General features: G+C 31.5%; 1 protein-coding gene across 1 annotated transcript in view; it reads right to left on the minus strand.

Annotated features, from left to right (window-relative positions):
* LOC129004468 (uncharacterized) overlaps positions 1–18,935 on the minus strand; it is a 158,646-nt gene that overhangs the window by 25,482 nt on the left and 114,229 nt on the right. The window contains exons 3-4 of the mRNA XM_054433063.1: positions 1,566–1,661; positions 1,239–1,374 (exon numbers count right to left, since the gene is read on the minus strand). Of these exons, the coding sequence (XP_054289038.1) occupies positions 1,239–1,374; positions 1,566–1,611 (182 nt within the window). The 5' untranslated portion in view covers positions 1,612–1,661. The remainder of the gene's footprint in view (positions 1–1,238; positions 1,375–1,565; positions 1,662–18,935) is intronic.

The raw sequence follows: 18,935 nt of genomic DNA on the forward strand, positions 1-18,935 counted from the left end.
GAGTTCACCAGTTAAATAAAAGCTTATAGCTAATAATTGAGCCTGTATTGGAAATAGCTTTAAAAGACTCAGTGTATATTGAAAAGTTATGAAATTTGAAGGATTATTTAGAACACATTTACATATAATTTATTCATTACCCATACCAAATTCCAACCATTCCCTATCTCTTAAAGGCATACTAGACTCAAATATGCGACTTACATGGCTCTATTCACAGAAAACATACTACTATAACATACATTTTCAAAGATGAAAAATTGATTTTGCTATTGCCAGTTTTGCAGTAGGTATATATAGCCTACAGCGTGTCCATAACAACGTTTCAGGACGTTTGGAAATGAAACCTCATACTAAAAAAAAAGAAGGTTTCTGTGAAGGTACGTCCGAAAATGCATATTTACCCAAGTCATCCGCCATTTTGTTTTTTGTACAAAAATATTTTTATATGTGAAGTTTTGCATTCGATGATTATGAAATTTGGTAACCATGTTAACATACACAAGACCTATAATAGAAAAAATAATACAGTTAGTTGTTCCGATTGTAAATTTCAAAATGGCGGCCGTTTGAATTTTTTTAACTTAAATAACTCAAAAATGGCTAACTCTATGAAAAAATGTTAAGAATACTTTTTTTAGCAATTTTAATGCCCTATCAAACGATTCCAAGATAAAAAAGTCGGACAAAATATAACTAAAAAAAAAAAGGTTTTGTGTAAAAATAAGGCAAAATTAAGGGTTTCCTGACTAACTTTGCCTTATTTTGACACAAAAACGTTATATATATTTTGACCGATCTCTTTGATCTTGGTATCGTTTGATAGAAAATTAAAAATGTTAAAAAAGTATATTCTTGAAATTTTTTCATAGAATTAGCCGTTTTTGAGTTACCGTATTTAAGTTAGAAAAAATTCAAACGGCCGCCATTTTGTTTGAAATTTACAATCGGAACAACTGTATTATTTTTTCTATTATAGGTCTTGTGTATGTTAACAAGGTTACCAATTTTCATAATCCTCGAATGAAAAACTTCACAGATAAAAATATTTTTGTATAAAAACAAAATGGCGGATAGCTGGGTAAATATCCATTTTCGGACATACCTTCACATAAATTTTTTTCTTGCTTTTAGTATGAGGATTCATTTCCCAAAGTCTTGAAACGTTTTTTATGGACACCCTGTATACTGTATAGTATATCAATAATCTTTTGTGTAACTGTATCAATGACACTGACCTGGCGTCTGTTGGCTTGTAGGTAACATCATACTTCTCTACATGGTCTATGGACGTGTGCCACGACACTTTGACTGACGTTGGACTGAGGAACATTATGGTTATATTTTCTGGTGATCCTGCTGATGGCATAGACCCTGCAACACATTTACAAGGAAATATAAGTGATGTATTACCTAGAGAAGTTTTGAAGTTATGTTGGTGATTGGTTTGAGTTATTTGTTTCGTAAAGTATGGAAAATAAAAGGTAGACAATTTATGGTAGAGATGGCGGGAGTCTCATTTGAGCAACCAGCTTTATTTGATAGCTCTGTTGAAACAAACTTACCAACAAAACTTGCTCCATTGATAAGGAACAGAGTGGCCCAAAGCATGTCTGGGGAGCTACCTCTCAGGCATTGCTACGAGGTCTCGGCCACCACCTCTGAAACAACAAATATACAGTATGAATATGAAAAATCATCTCAACTCAAAATTAAGGAAAACTTAATTCAATATTTGTTTTTGAGGTAATAGTTAGTTTAGGTATGTTATTTGAAAGTTCAAAGGTAATATAGCAAATATCATACATTACCAGCATTGTAAATGTTTGCAAAGTTTCGGTATCCGGAATGTTTTTGTTCCATTATCTCACATATACTCAGTCCATTATCTCACTACACAGACAGTATACATGGCTATGTATTTTAATATGTGATTCGACGACCTCCAGCTGATGAAGTGATCATGACATCCTTTGAAACCTAAAGATGACTTCTTGATAGGCCTAGTTAAAACTAGTTGTGACTTCGTAACAATTTGGATTAAATCATAGCAGGTATTTACTCCAATTGTTAGCTATGTTAAACGTAATCCGGAGCCCACATCAATATGAAAAATAGTTAAAAACTCATGAAGAGGGGTTTATCAACTTTATTACAATACAGTATCAGGAAATACCCCTGCCACAGGGAACCTGTAGACTAAGGGCATTTCCATTTGCCTTATTAGATTTCCAATTAAATCTATTTAAATAGCATTAGGTTTAACAAGTTACAGTACCTAGGTTTGCTGAAGGGAGGTTAATAAAGTGTGTCTTAAGTAAAATTAGCTTATTATAAAATAAATAAATATGCAACGTGAGATCAAAATATATCCATAAGAATTACATGTAAATTTTTAATTAATATTGTTTTTGAATTTTCTTTGTAACCAATAACCCTACAATATACAGTATTAAATTATTGCTTCAAAATGGTTTAGAGAGAAATCCGGAAATTTTATATTTTAAGGGGAAAAAATTAGAAAATTCCATTTTTACCCCATAAAACCCCGTTCCCATGACCCAATCTCGCTGGTTTACGAACTCATCCAAGTTTATCTTGCCATACATATTCAAATCAACTTTCATCAAAATCAGACCAAGATTACTCAAGATATGGTGTTCAATTATCAAGAAAGTTCCATTACAATCTGTCGAGCGGTTTCTGAGTCCATAAAGGACAAACAAACAAACATACATTGGATGTTATATAGATAGATATAACATATATTTTATATACATATATAACAGTTGAATGAATAGTGTTGTTTTTAGTCTCTGGGGACATCAAAATGAAATAGTAAATCTGTCCTGGGCCAAGGACTTACCGTGCCAAATACGGTAATATCTAATCTATACTTCCCTATAGGGAAATTCACTAAAAAGGACAAAAAATGTGTAGCCTATGGTATGGAATCATGAATTGTAATCAAACACTTTTTGCACCATTACACTCAGTAAATGATTCCAAAACTGATAAATTATTAATGGTGTTTGACATGGAGGATTTTGGTGTTAGACCACAGTGGGTAGCTGAATACTTTATGACTAAGGATAAACAGAGAATATTTTTACTATAAAAATGACTCCAAGAGTATGGAAATAAAATATGAGGATTCTATCATCATGAGAAAACCTTTTTTTAAAGAAAACCAAGTTTTAATAAGCTTAAGTAAAATTAAAAAAATATATATTATTTTATAATATGAATCATAAAACAAAAATCATCCAGTGTACCGTTGATCCTTAAATGATGATGTGAAGAATAACAGCTTAGAGTAACGCTATGACAATCAATTTCGAAATAGTGAAATGTTATAGTTAAAAAAATTACCTATTGTAATGATTAACTCAGTTCAATGCGTTTAAGTGCTCTCGTCTAAAAAAAGTAGTTTATTTGTTTGGAATAAAAATCATGATAAATGATTTTCTGGGAATAGACTGTGCAAGTAAAAAAGTCATGAAATAAGTTTCTTTTGAATAATCAGCAAATACAGATAAAATTATTGTGAAAGTTTTATAGGTAAACAAAACACTATTTTGAATGTTTCCAAACCATGTATTGCTAAAAAAATTGTGACATAACAACGGAGTAGAAATACCTCTATAGATCTAAAAAAAAAACATTCTTGATAGAATCAAAGTTCCTAGAAACAAGCTATTTAGCAAGAAGTTATATCAAAATTCTTTATTTTCTAAGTTTCTTGACATGACAACTAGAAGAATCCATTACTGCTTTTTGTTCATATAACAAAACGAGATGGAAAATGATGAGAATTAACTTATAAAGATGAACAATATGGAAGTGTTTTATTGCAAACTAGGGGGACTATAACACAAAATTTAGTTCATCACACATACCAAAAGGTCTTTTCGACCCTTGCACATTTTCTAACATAGGATTTGCCATGCTTGAGTGAGAGTCTTAAACCTTACTTTAGTCCATATAAACTACTAAAATCCACTAGCCAAAGTAATGTTTGGTAATGTTGTAAAATTATACAAATCAAAATTACCTTAAAAGTAAAGCAGTTAACTTAGCACCCACCGCTCAACATCCTAAGACGAAGCCCCGGTGGTTGGAAGTCTTACAACGGCAAATATTCACTTTTCCGCTTGGCCGGTATACAGTGGCAATTGCCGAAGCTAATGTGCGAACAACTTCAAACAATAGTTATGTTCCAATAAATTCAACAACATTGCATCAATCCTCAGTGGACCGTTTTCATTCAGTCACGTTCGGCAAGTCAAGTTGTTGAGCATAACATAACATTGGCAAAGGGCATAAAGAGCAATTTTCAGTTTTAAATCTAAACCCATGATCTCTGGACCATTTACAAATCTTTGAAGGGCCATTGACATTCATTAAGCTGCAACGTCTCTTCATCAAGAGTAGGCCTGGCTAGAACAATTTGGTAGTAATCTGCATACGAATGCATAGATCTACAAATTAATGTTGATCACTACGACACAGAAGTTAAACACTGCGTTTCACTCTGTTTGAAGCTTTTAATATGGATTATTACGTCCTTCACAGTTAAATAACAAATATCTGAATTAGACGTAAACTCAAGTTTTTCATCTACTTTTGGGAGTTTTGTAAATCAACATTCTTTCAATTATAATAAGATTTTAACACCAATAAGGGGAAAATAGTCATACGCACTTATTTACTACAAAAGGCAATCAATGAAATGATTTAACAGATTCTCTAGTAAGCTGTTCAATACAGAACCAGTGTTAGTACAGGTAAAATTATACTAAAAAACCATTAGAAAACATAAAAATTAGTCCATTCATGAAACTTGCAGGAAACGTAGTAATTACCATTAGGTTTTAAAATCTGAAGAGTCCCTAGTGATTGTGGGGGTGGAAGTACCATTTTATGGGGGTTAAAGTTTATGGGGGTAGTGATTTTGAGAAAATTTTTATTTACGGGATCCAAGCAAGTGAGGTGTCGTTTTCTATGTTTCTTAGGATGCAGAATCGAAAAAGAACATAATAAAAGCAATACAACCGACGGTTTATTAGAAAAAGACTAATTTATTAATGAAAAACTAAATATGACAAATTAATTAAGGTAAAATAACCCAGTTAATATCAATTATTACAAAACTGACCATGAGTCTGTGTCACATGTTAAAGTTGTGAGGAAAATTAACCAAGAAACTGGTAAAAAAAATTTTCTCAAAATCACTACCCCCATAAACTTTAACCCCCATAAAATGGTACCTCCACCCCCACAATCACTAGGGACTCTTCAGATTTCAAAACCTAATGGTAATTACTACGTTTCCTGCAAGTTTCATGAATGGACTAATTTTTATGTTTTCTTAGGTGAGTTTTACCTGTACTATGTTGATAAATCCAGATTGTTTCAGTGGTTTATTTATAAACAATGCTAACTGCTTCACACACAACTTCAAATTGAATGTGGCTTTAGAATGTGAACTTTGTAATTACAGTTGGGCAAAGTTGTTGACTGTCTGAATTATACCGGAGAAACAAATTAATCCACGTCCTAAATGTGAGGGGTTGATAAAATATTGTAAATCAAATTATAATATTCTTTATTCTGTCAAGTAAAAATGATTTTTAAAACATCACTTGAATTTCTTTTCAAAAATTTCAAACACCTGTTTTGCTGCATAACCAAATTGGTAACAGTGCTATGAAACCGTTCCATTTCAGTGTTTAAATGTTCGGTTGATTTAACAAACAGAAAGCCGCAAACAGAGTAGTAAATAGTGCGGTCGCTGCAAACAGAATTTGTAATTAGTCAGGTCAAAGTTTGGGCAAATGAGGTCAATTTACAGCTCAAAACATCGAGTACACTGTTCCAACCGATATTGTTACTGCACTTTAGGAAGAATAACCTAAATCATTCGTTTTGTTGAAAACTGATATTGCAAAACCTATCTGACTCAATTCTGTCCAGCCCTATTATAGAACACGTAAAACAAACCATAAATAATGCTATGAGAATAAAGCAAATTACTCAATCGGTTTTTGCACTTGCAATTAATTGCAATTGCAATCCACTCCAACGTATGAAGATGGATCATGTTTACATATAGCCTCCACGAACACCACGCCAAAACAATTTTTACCATTGGGGGTTTACGAGACGCAGTGTGTATAAAAAGAATCCTCTAGAAGTTCAACCGTCCAACTCCTCAAGTTTTAAAAACAGGGCTGACTTATCTGTTGCAAATGGTAATAATGCAACTCAAATATCGGGTCTTGTTTTTGCTCCAAATAGTCATAACAAAATCCATTTCAGTTCCACTTTCCATTGATGTAAGGGAGGGTTAAAGATTCTATATTCTTAAGATATACCACGTATTAAAGATATTCTGAAATAACACAGTTATATAAATTCAAATGTATTTTTTAAATTGAGAATTTACTGCACATTGACGTCTGCTGTAGAATAAATAATAATCCTACTAATATTATAAATGAGAAAGTTTGGATGTATGGAACCGTATGTTTGTGACAAGTAAACACGAAAAATACTGGTCGGATTGGGCTGAAATTTGGCATGATGATAGCTCACATTCCCGATTAACATATAGGCATATTCTTATCTCAAAAATCCTTTTGGGCTCCGCCCCAGTGGCTCTGCAGTTCCCCATGTTAACCTTATGAGTATTCATATTTGAAGGGGATTAAAGAATTTAGCCAGCTGTTTCAACTAAAAGAGTTGGTTCTATGATATGCAAAAAAAATTAAAAAATTAAAATATTTACCAACAGGGTGCAGCACTATTATTTTTTTTCATTATTTATGAAAACAGCTAATTTGAACAAAGCAGCAACAAAAAACTGTGATACACAATGAGAACTGTCAAAGTAGGATTGTTCACAATTATGTTTATGTTTTTAATTTCATGAATAATTTATGAAATTTTGCGAATTTTTAATAATCTATCTTTCTCTATTGTGTAGGTGAAGTAGTAGAACATTATGGCTATGGTAGATGTGTAATACTATCGCATACCGTAAATTTGAGGAAGCAAATTGTCTCAAACCGTGTTTTCTCACATCGCAAACGCAAAGATCGGGTATAACTGCAATAAGCATTTTATACTTATTTGCCAACCCCGTACGAAGGACGGGTACTCTGCTAGTATAACATAACAATTTTACAAGTTTGTCCAAACCTAATTTTGATGATTAATAATTAATATTAAATTTCAATATTTCAATTTTTCAATATTTGACGGTAAAAACATATACAGTTTGGTCTATTCTGGTTCCTCAACTGTAAGTGAACTCATTACAATGGTACGGTTAAGTACCATAGTTGTTTATCATACATAGTTGTGCAATTATGTACTATTACAATTCAAAAGGTTACTGATTTTCCATATACCCTTCAAATATGGTGCCATTGAGCCTTTGGGAAAATGTACATTATTGAAGATTTTACTTTACTAGACAGTACGAGTACAGGGTCATTTTGGTAACGTTTATGAAACCAAAAGAAGTTGATTTATTAAAGAAATAAGTGTAAAAACTTGCATGTAGTGTTCTGGAAAAAACTTTAACTCAAGATGAGCAAGACACGAAAAACAAGTTCAGAAGTATTTATATATTAAAGTATTACTATATTTTTCATAACGATGGACTAATATCGGTTACATTACAAAGATAATATAATGCACATTTAGTTCAGGCCGTGAACACGACCTTTTAGTTCGTGAACTAGCCGTTAAGTTCAGAGATATATTTAATTATGAATTACTATTCTTACAAGTTTCCTTTTGCGGTCTTTGTCTTTATACGAAACAGCATTATGTAACGACAATAGGGGCTTTATGTAAAGCTTGCTGGTTTACAAAGAATAATGTCACACGATTGATTGTATACGTATACACTTTTACGTGTATACTCAATGGTCACAAGTAAGGCCAACATATTAAAATATATTTTCCATAAATAATTTCAGTACAATATTGTTGACAAATTACTACGGTTGAACGTTCAATCCTTTTACCCTCGTCAAAAAATATTTGACTATGCTGCTACAAAAGATACAGAACACTATAGTAAAGTCACTATTATCGTATGAGTAAAGTTTCATAATTGTTGCAGTACATAATTGCGTCTGTAAAAGTTAATGATAAGAACATATCCAGTTCAAGGTTAGCTTCGGAAAACAAAGAAAGAGCATTCTACAATCTATAATCTTTGACTATTATCCAATTAGTCAATGCTATAATCTTCTTGCATTTTATGATCAAACAACATTGAAAGACGTACCTGCCATTTAGGTATAGGTTTTTAAGATTAAACTGTTTATATCTGAACATGTTCAAGTCTTTATTCGTGGAGATGGTTTTTACAATTTCACTCATTATTGATCTAGATACGTGAACAAATGCATAGGCCTAACAGATTTTTTATTAAATGGACAATTTTTAAATTTTATAATTTATAGAAACAAGTTTTCGCAGTCCTCCAAGCTCTGTTTAATACTCTTTTAGAAGTTATTAACGCAAAAATATGTAAATTTTCCATAAAATAGATAGTTGAGATACAAAACCTTGAAAGGTTTACTATAGATCTAGTCTACTTTTGTATTCCTAATTTGTATGTAACAATTATACCAACTAGATAGTTTCATCAGTGGCATTAATCAAGAGCTAATTATCAAATCAATCAGTCAGTTCCAGAGAAGGTTTCTTTGAAGCTTCAGCATTCTACATTGTCAGTTCTGAATATTGACAGTTTGACAAAGTGATGTATTGATTTTGTGTCAGCAATTATGAAGCTCAACTTTCAAGGGTCATTTTAATCTCAGTCTTCAAGAATAACACAGAATGTCAAGCTACAAGCAAAGAGATATAATCCATAAATAAATCAAATACCTATGTCTAAATGTATGTGCGTATCCACAGTGCATTAAAAAGCCAAAAGAAACTTTGTTCGAAACTTTTGTTGGAACTGAAAACGACATATTCCAGATTTTAAAATACAGTTTGGCTCTATTCACGTTGCTTTCAATGGTGGAATACTAATCTTGCGAGAAGGTTGGATTCTTTGAAAACCGTAGACAAATTTTGTGATTCATTTTTTTGCTTGTCGATTTGATTATATTTTCCAGATACATGTCATTCAACTCTGCTACATAGCTCATTAAAAGATTTAATAGGATCTGTTCAATTAATTAATGAATTGAAGTTTATCAATTCATTATTTGATGATATGGTTCTATTCATGGTCTTTAATAATCAATGATAATAAATATTTTGTAATGCTTTCCTGCATTGTTATTAAAAGACAATCTTTTTGCTCTAGATTCATTCTCCGTTGCCCTACACGGGTAAAACTACAAATATCAAACTACTGTATTTAGCTTTCAGTTATTTTCCTTTAACCAACCAAAAGTTTTACCATAAAGGAACTTTCATTACTTACTATGTTGAACATTGATCAACGAAATTTTAAACATGAAAAATATTTCATAAGTTTTCTAAGTAAAGCGTAAAGCAAAGAGAGACGACATAAAGTAAAGCAAAGCAGATTACGGCCGTGCTTTGTAGTTACATTAAACACACAGTCAAAGTTAAACATCTTCCTTTTACATATCAGCCTGGAAAACGGTAACATAAAGTTGTCTCTTGGTTTTGCATCACACATGACATATTGCTCGTCTCGGTATGGATAAGTTAATAGTTATATGTATTTTTGCAAGTAGACTTTACTATTGAAAACCCTTCGTATAAATCCCCAGTATGGTTTTTATTGGACTCAACACTCCCTAATAAGGCATTGACTAGATCTTATTTAATTATTTAATTTTATAATTCACAATAATTAATTATAATTGTTATATACAAATAATTATGCTTCATAACTCAATAAAATGTAGTACAATGTATCTATATTAGAACAACCTCAAAAGATTGGGAAGTCATAAAAAAAGTTAAGGTTGAATCAGGTTAAGATTTTCATCAACGATTTTACATTGTATGTGGACTACACTTCAGAAAATGATTATTTGGTACGATCATGCATACCATTTTTGAGCGATAGAGTGGATGATAAATTCAATTACTGTAATTTTAAGTTAACTCAACTAAATGTCATGCTCTGTCGGGATTATTTCAACATAAATTATGCTGTAGTAAATGCAAACGTTGATAACTTTGCAGAAATTGTTCCAACGAAAAAATACAAAAATTAAATTCTATAGGGATCGCACATTGACACATTACTCATGTTAATGTGTGATGGATGATGCATTAGACATTTGCATGTGTGTATGTGAATATACAAATGTGAGTGTGCAAACGTTCCATCACTGTTATGTACATTTCATTCGCTTTTAGGAAATTAAATAATGAACTAGTTAGCTATTATGATAAGTATAATAAAGATGTCAGTTCAATAACATACTTATAATATAGTTAGCAGATATTAGAATTTAAAGCACGTAGTTAGTTATCATCATACAAAGAAAATAATTGGGTTTTCTATCATTCTACACAATTCAAATATTTAGACGGATGTCAGAACGTTTAGATAGTGATTTATTAAATTTAAAATATTCACATACTGATTTGGTTGGCTAACTATGATAAAAAAAATAAAAATAGGCTTTTTCACCACCATAAGTACATAGTCTAAATTAAATAAAAAAGGCTGACTAGTTTGCTAGTTTTTAGGAAGCGCAACATCATCTAAGCCTTCAATACGTCAAAACGAATGACGTTGCAACAAAAATAATTCGCAGTTTGTTGAAACTACATTACATATGGAGGTAAAGAAGCAAATTCTGTGCTCTATAATAATGCCATTCAGTATACACATATAATGCATTGGTAATCAATTAGACTTTTTAGATACCAAGTTAGTAATTTATTAGAGTATAAGGATAATAACATAGTTAGTTTTTAACTACAAATAAATAATTTATTTAGCTAAAAGACAGTAAAATAATGACTTTTATTCAGCCATTATACTGTTACAATAATGAATTATAACGATCTGTCAATCCATTATCTAGACTAGTGTCCCTGTTGCTCGAATTCGAGCAATTCGTTATTTTAAAACGAATTTCAACCAAGTCAGCAAATATCTTTAGCAAACTTGTTAAATTAGCAAACTTATTGACTGTTTACAATTAACATATGCTCTTCTTCTCACTTTTGATTTCTGACAACAGCTGAAGTTTCATAACAATTTTTGTTTCCAATGTTAATCTTATGGAGAAATACGAAACTTTAAAGGGCTCCATGGCCTCACTCTCTCATTATTTCCCTAAACAGAAAGTTTCCTGCACAACTTCACGTTACGCTCTTTCCAATGACACCAAAAACATGACAATCGGTTCAGTAGTTTCGGAGGAGTAATTGTCACAAAAAATCTGCTTGCGTATTAAATAAGTACTAGTGTCCCTGTTGCTCGAACTCGAGCAATTGCTAAGTAAATATTTGTAGCAAACTGTTATAATACTATATTAGCAAACTTATTGACTGTTTAGGATTAACCTATGCTCTTCTTCTCACTTTTGATTTCTGACAACAGCTGGAGTGTTGTTTCATAACAATTTTTGTTTCCAATGTTAATCTTATGGAGAAATATGAAAATTTAAAGGGCTCCAGGGCCTCACTCTCTCATTATTTCCCTAAAAAGAAAGTTTCCTGCACAACTTCACGCTACGCTCTTTCCAATGACACCAAAAACATGACAATCGGTTCAGTAGTTTCGGAGGAGTAATTGTCACAAAAAATCTGCTTGCGTATTAAATAAGTATAGATAGATATATAGATTAGTCTTCTTTACTTCCTAATTATTGAGAACTATAATTTGCTTTGTTATTATTCTATTACGATAGTGATTTTTGCAGATAAAGGTATTAATAAGAAAAAATATACTGTTTTATGTTTATTCAAAGTTGACAATTGGCAATACTATTTACACGAAAGTTAGTAAGGAAAACTAATCTATATATACTATTATAAAAAAGAGGTGGTGTCTGTGTGTATGGGAAAAGTAAACGCGAAAACTACTGGTCGGATCGGGCTGAAATTCGGCATGATGATAGCTCATATTCCCGATTAACATATAGGCATATTTTTATCCCAAAAATCCTTCCGGGCTCCGCCCCAGTGGCTCTGGAGCAAAGGTTCCCATGTTAACCTTATGAGAAATGGAATTAATGAATCTTAACAGCTGTTTCAATTAAACAAGTTGGTTCTGTTCTATGATTTTCAATAGCATTAAAGTTACAAGGATTACCAACAGGGTGCAGCACTAGCATTATTTCTTTTACATTTATGACAACAGCTAATTTGCAACCAAAAGGTGAGTGAGCGTAGCGAACGAACTTCAACTTGGAGGCGAGTGAGCGTAGCGAACGAGCTAACCTGAAGGCAAGTGAGCGTAGCGAACGAGCTAACCTGAAGGAAAGTGAGCGCAGCGAACGAGCTCCAACCTAAAGGTGAGTGAGCGTAGCGAACGAACTTCAAAAAGAACCGAAATTTCTTAAACCATGTCCTCACTCATAACTGCTATAAGCATTTGATACTTATATGCCAACCCCGTACGAAGGACGGGTACTCTGCTAGTAAACAATAAATTTACATTGCATATTCTAAAAAAAGTTTTGAGTTTGAATAAACAATCAATCCAAACAACATTCCTCCCCAAACGCTATATTGAAATATGGCATTTCATTTCACAGCAAAGATCAACATTTTGCAGCAAAAATTACCAAGACCTTTAAATGTCAGAGCTACCTGACTGCCTTAATTATTTTAGTTTTCCGATACTTCGTGTGTCGTTGGAATACCAAAACTTCAATTTACACAATTATATTTGTAAAAAAATGGCCAGTTAAAAAATATGCATTTTCTTATAAATGATAACATTAAACTCACTTGACATTACTACGAGAGGCTTAACTTGTTACTAAAAAAACATCGATAATCAGCTTAAATAAACGATTAGTATTGCCTAATTATTTTAAACCCATTTATAAAAAAATTGTTATTAAAGGTTTACACATTTTAACGCATTATTGTTGTCTAGACGGATTATGTCAATTTATTTAGACTTTTACGTGACAAGGAATACGAGTTAAAGTTTACCTAAATTTCAGGATTATTTTTCGAAAAAGATAGAAACTAACATTTTTACCTTAAATCTAGATTCAGTGCTAATGTAATGTTAAGTTTAGTTTAGGCCTATAATACATATTTTAAATGTACAACAATAACATCTATTGAGAATGTTGTACTACATTTTGCTTTTTGTTAAGTTATACAACAAATAGTTTCATCAACCATAGAAAATACAATTATCTTATGGAGATAAAGCCATAACGCATGGCTTGTGTGGCTAGAAGCTCTGACAAAGTACGAAATAATTTTATTGTAAGTAATAGTTTGGACTGAAACAGAATACGCTAAGTATTTACATTACATATTATAAATTGTAATAATTTCTGTACGTTTTGTGATACATAAGTTACCTACTACTTACGTTTGATAATAAAAAATAATTTTATATAGACATATCAAGATAAACATTATAAATCTTTGTATTAATATTACAAAATGGTTTAGAGAAACTAAATAGCATTAAATGTATTAATGGAATCATCCAGTAAAAGAATCCATAAAAAACGTAAATTATTCAAGTAAATTGTTAAGTAAATTAATTAAGTAAATGGTTTTAGTTTGCTTGTTTATAAACATATTTTGATTAAATTTGGAAAATGCATTGATTTCTTACTAAACTATTAACATTTAAAAAAAAAAGACACACACTTACAATTATCTTAAACATCGACAAGCCTGTTGCAGCAAACCTAAGTCCTCGTTAAACTAATTCTATCTAAATAGGTAATAAATGGACACATTTTAGTTTAAATCCAATCAGGCAAAGGGAAATTGGTTTAATCTGCTGGTTTGCTGCGGCGGGGGTATTATATTATCTTTTAGAAATCGTTTAAATCATTAATGATACCAGTAACTGCTGTAAATGATATTAAAACATTTTATTGAAGTTGAATATCTTCTAAAATTACTTATAGAAAAAGATAGTAGGAACCGTATTTTAAATTTAAACTTTAGAAGAAAACAAAACAAGGAAAAGAAAAAAAATTAAATATTGAAAAATCAGGTAAAAAGATTGAAGTACATTTACTATCAAGTTCTTAAGTTGCTGTACCTATAGAAACTACCAACCAATCGGAAAATGTTTTTTTTAAAGTTCAATTAGTATCAAGCACAAGTAGTTTAGTTTACAAACTTTACAATTTTACCCATGAAGTTAAAATGTTTCGTAAGGGAGAGATGTGTAGGTGAAACATAACAAATCAATGTTTTGCTCTGTGCGGACCGAGCTCATCAAGGTCACAAACATTTGCACAATAATCAACAGACTTGTCTATGCTTTCTCACGATTTTGTGCATTTTCTATAGCATAAATAGCTCAACTACAATTTTCCCGAAAGTAAGAAGTCTTTTATCCAATAGTAAAATACGCAAAATCCAAATTAAGAATATGTGTTAAAATACCTTTACCCGTTCATTATGTTTATTGTTTAATCATGGCCGCTCTACTGCAATGCATTTGATTGAATTTTTTCAACATTTCATTTAAAATCTTTTTATTAACAATTTGAACAGTTATTAAAAATTATAAACATGGCAGTTTAATAATTTACACTCTAAGTGTATTCACGTAAAACTAAACAGTTCTCACAGTTTTAATTATTTCACAACCTTCATACGTCGAGTCGACGGTTTTTGAAAGTGGCATCACTTTTTTGTCAAGTAGGTTAATGCCAGGACATAAGATGTTTTTAAATTCGATTTTTAAGTTTTGTAGCTTCTTGTTTATTGAAATGTATTATAGTGCCGTGTTGGATAACTTGATTACGAACACACCACGGTAGGCCTAATACAACATTTTTCATTATATTTTTGATAAACATTTCTGGAATGAAATACTAATGATTGATTTCAAAGTAATGCTAAATATTGTATCTCCAAATAGGTCTTGATATGGCTTTATACATTAAAATAATTTTTAATTATGACCAATATGTTAATTCTTTTGGATTTAGTATTTTGTTCCAAAATGTGGGAGTACCATCATTTTTCAATGGTACCATGCAAGTCATCTCCGTATACCAAGGTATTGGATTTTACTAATGTGATCGAGAAAACATCGGGGGGGGGGGGACAAGTTCATGTAGACAAAGTAAATACGTAACTTGAAGGAGATCTAGTTTGAAAAATAAGACAATGATACAATAACAATCAATATCCAAAGAAGTGAATAACCAACTCGTTAGATTTTTCGTCATGGAGAGGGTTCTTGTCCCCAATATCCAGCAATGAAAATATTGTTCAGAAGATCTTTTTGTTTTAAACAAAAGTTTTCTAAAAGATCTTCACACTCCCAACAATAAACTTTATACTGTAACTTCCTAGTTTCACTTCCCCACGCCACTTTTACCAGTTTCAAGGCTAGAATTGCCCCAAGTCTTTGTGAACTTTACCATTTGCGTGAGGGAAACACTTTATTATCAAGCCACGATGATTTCCTGCTGTCTGTCCCTTCTCTCTTGAATATCGTTTTTACAATCTTCAATTTCATTCAACTTTCCCTAAGTAACTTTTGTTAAAAACTAAAACGTAAATATTTTCTAAATGGTTTTAAATATGTATCGCATACAATTCGTTGTGAATATAGAATTTTTTTAGATATGGTTTTGTGTAAGAACTTTTTAAGCATGTAGCATTTGGCAGCATATAATTTCGCTTTTATTGTAAAATGCTCATCCTATCGCTGAAGAAAAAAAAAAACTATTCTGTCAACGTATAAACCTTTAATAAACTTTGTATGAAATTCACGAATGTATACTCTTGTTATCCTTATTGGTAAGCCGGGTAAAATTTGAGACAATTTTGCCTGGTAATATGTATATTTTTCATGAATAGAATACATATAGTAATCCAACTTAACATACCTAAATTATGTAAGGCAGGATTTTCAAAAATATTGCCAAATGGAACTCAAAATGATGGAACATCAAAAGTAAAGTTTAAAATTAAATTCGTGCAATCTGTTAACGGACATTGGTTTCTGTTATATTAGTTTGTTAATGAAATCACTTAACGCTATTCAGTTAGACCATAATAGGTATACAATACACACCCTCAGTTTGTTACTTTCCTTCTGTGACCTTTTTTTAGCATAATCAATTGATCCTGTATTAAAATGACAATCGACACCTGGGTCCAGAGTCAACCTCTAGAACCCAGCCAAGTTCAAGTTGAAAGGCGAGCACTAAAACCACTTTATTAATGGCTACCCAGAAAAGCAACGTAAGCAATGTATATCATCGATAAGGGGGTTTTGACTTTGACTCGATACCGTAACTGTGATTTGATCTACTTTAAGAAAAACCAAGAATACGTAGGGATGTACAATAAGCAGTGCACCTGTTTGGTCTCTATTTACTCAAAAGCGCCCTGTAATAAAGATTACAGTTTCAGGGTTGTAACTGCTCAGTGTTGTTCGCATGTTACTCAGGAGTTACTCAGGATTTGCACGCCACGGCCATCTTGACATTGTAGACGCAGTGACCTTGATGATAAGCGGATCTCTTATCATTATAGCAACCCTTATTCCTGGTTTATGGCTTATTTCCGCTGCTAAAGTATAACCTTAGTTTCCTAAGGTGAATAAAGTCAAGTAAACGCTTACATGCTCTATACTTAAATGCTATTTGACTTAAACTAAGCATGGTTTGATTTTATTGTTAACCAATCTCTGATGATGGTTTATTTTTATTTACTGAATTATGTATTGACATAGCCTATTATGTAATGTTTAATGGCCAAATAAACAATTTGAATTTGAATTTGAATTACTTTTGTAAGCGTTTACTTGACTTTATTCACCTTAGGAAACTTAGTAAAGGATGAAAAAATAGTTAGTATATTAGGGGACTTTAAATTACGACTTTTTTAAAACAATTAAGTACTTAATTAAGTTGTTTTATGTGTCTAATTAGAGTCAAAAGTGCTATAAAAACCGCCGTAACTGGTTTAAAAGAGATGAGTTGAAAAAATACTGGAACGATGGTTTTGAATGGATTTTTAATAGTTGTAGGCTATACACCTGAAAGAGATAATAATTTTTACTTTCTTCTTCTACCGATTTATAGTTGGAGAAAAGTGATTAACTGTCGAATATAGACACTAAACGCATTAAAAGTTTGTAATTTATTTTTACAGATAATTTCAAACTTCAACATTTTGTCCAAACCTAAAAGGGTCACTTTTACCTATTCAACACTTCTCGTATGGACGCAAACCACTCTTGACAAATGCGTAACCAGCGAGCTAATAAAGATATCGCAGATAAAAGATTAGGTGTTGATAAAAGTCATTCATCACGCTGCCGTCAAAGGCCAACGGCGGAACGGTTCCTTTACAAGCCTTTGGTGTCGGCCTCATCAAAGTTGGATGTGTTTCGCGGAACGTTGCTTATGAATATGACGTCAGTCAATGGAGCTCTCTTAATAAACCAGTTTTAAGTAGTTTGAAAACTTCCGTTAATCTTACAATTGACTTTGAACACAGTGTATAGAATTTACTTCAATTTTCAATTATGGGCGCAGTAAAGTTTTAAAGTTAAATCCATTTTTCGATAAAAGTGTTTAAGGTTACCAGCTATTCATTGCTTTGTAAACCATCTACTAAAACCTGTAGACCATACTGTAAGTAGGCCTAGTCGTGTTGTTAAATTGTAATATAAATATCACGCATGTGTTTTGATGTTGAGTTTCAAGCGTGAGTGCAGAAGATTAAAAATGATCCTATTTTTAAGTAAAGTTTAAGTAGGCATTTAAATTCTTTCCTGAAAATATAATGTAAGCTATTTATTTTTCAGTGGCCAAACAAGGTATTCCTAAATATGAAAATTATAACTGATAAAAGAGCTATCTATTTTATCTACCTTGAAAATAAATTACCTAATTATTGTACCAAAGAAACAAAATTTGTTGCCTTTGAATAGAAAATCTGTTTTTCAATAAAGGTGGGTTGGTTTATACATAAATACATACATCCAAAATTTAAATATCGATTATAACAAATTCTGTTACTGATTCTCTAAAATCAAAAGTAGCATTTTTACTTTTTTTACTGAAAAATAATAATTTTTGTGTTGGGGGAAACATGTTACTGATTAAAGGCCTGATATTTTATCCTCCTCAAAAAAAGAAAGTGCTTCCAATTTTTACAACAAAATAAAAATTACTGTGCTTTGATAAAACTCTGAAAATTTAATCAGGAAAGGGCGGGGCCTCTGTTCGTTAGGTGGGTAAAAGCCCGATAATGGCAGATATCTACCCATGGACAAATAGCCTCCCGAAACTATAATTCAATCATCGCTATTTCTAATTCATATTAGGTTTACCAGATTTTCTGCTCGTAATAAAGATATTAAATATATTACATTAAAATAATTTAGTCTATACTGAGATTCTGTTTTTTCTTACAGAACACTATTTGATTTACTGTATAATGATTTAATATATGGTTAAATTAACTAAATATACTTTTAATCTTGAATAATTAGTAATTGTTTTTTATTACCTACTGTATTGCCGTACTGATTTTTACATGAGGTAGTTATGCAATATAGAATATGTTCTTACCTAAAAAAACCTGCAAGCCAACCTATTTTATTTCCTAGAAGGTAGACCTACGAATTCAGGTGACTTTCTATGTACATACGCTTGTCTTTGGAGGGGTTTAAAGCCAGGCTTTCAGTACAGAGGCTCTTGCTCTAACGCTTATCTAGTTGCCTGATGGTTATACCGTAATGAAGAAGTTTTATCTTGTTTCAAGGGAATAAT

Source organism: Macrosteles quadrilineatus, unplaced genomic scaffold (genome assembly GCF_028750875.1).
Source record: "Macrosteles quadrilineatus isolate MER2022 unplaced genomic scaffold, UCM_ALF_1.0 Scaffold_9__3_contigs__length_116548681, whole genome shotgun sequence".
NCBI classification, from domain to species: Eukaryota; Metazoa; Arthropoda; class Insecta; order Hemiptera; family Cicadellidae; genus Macrosteles; species Macrosteles quadrilineatus.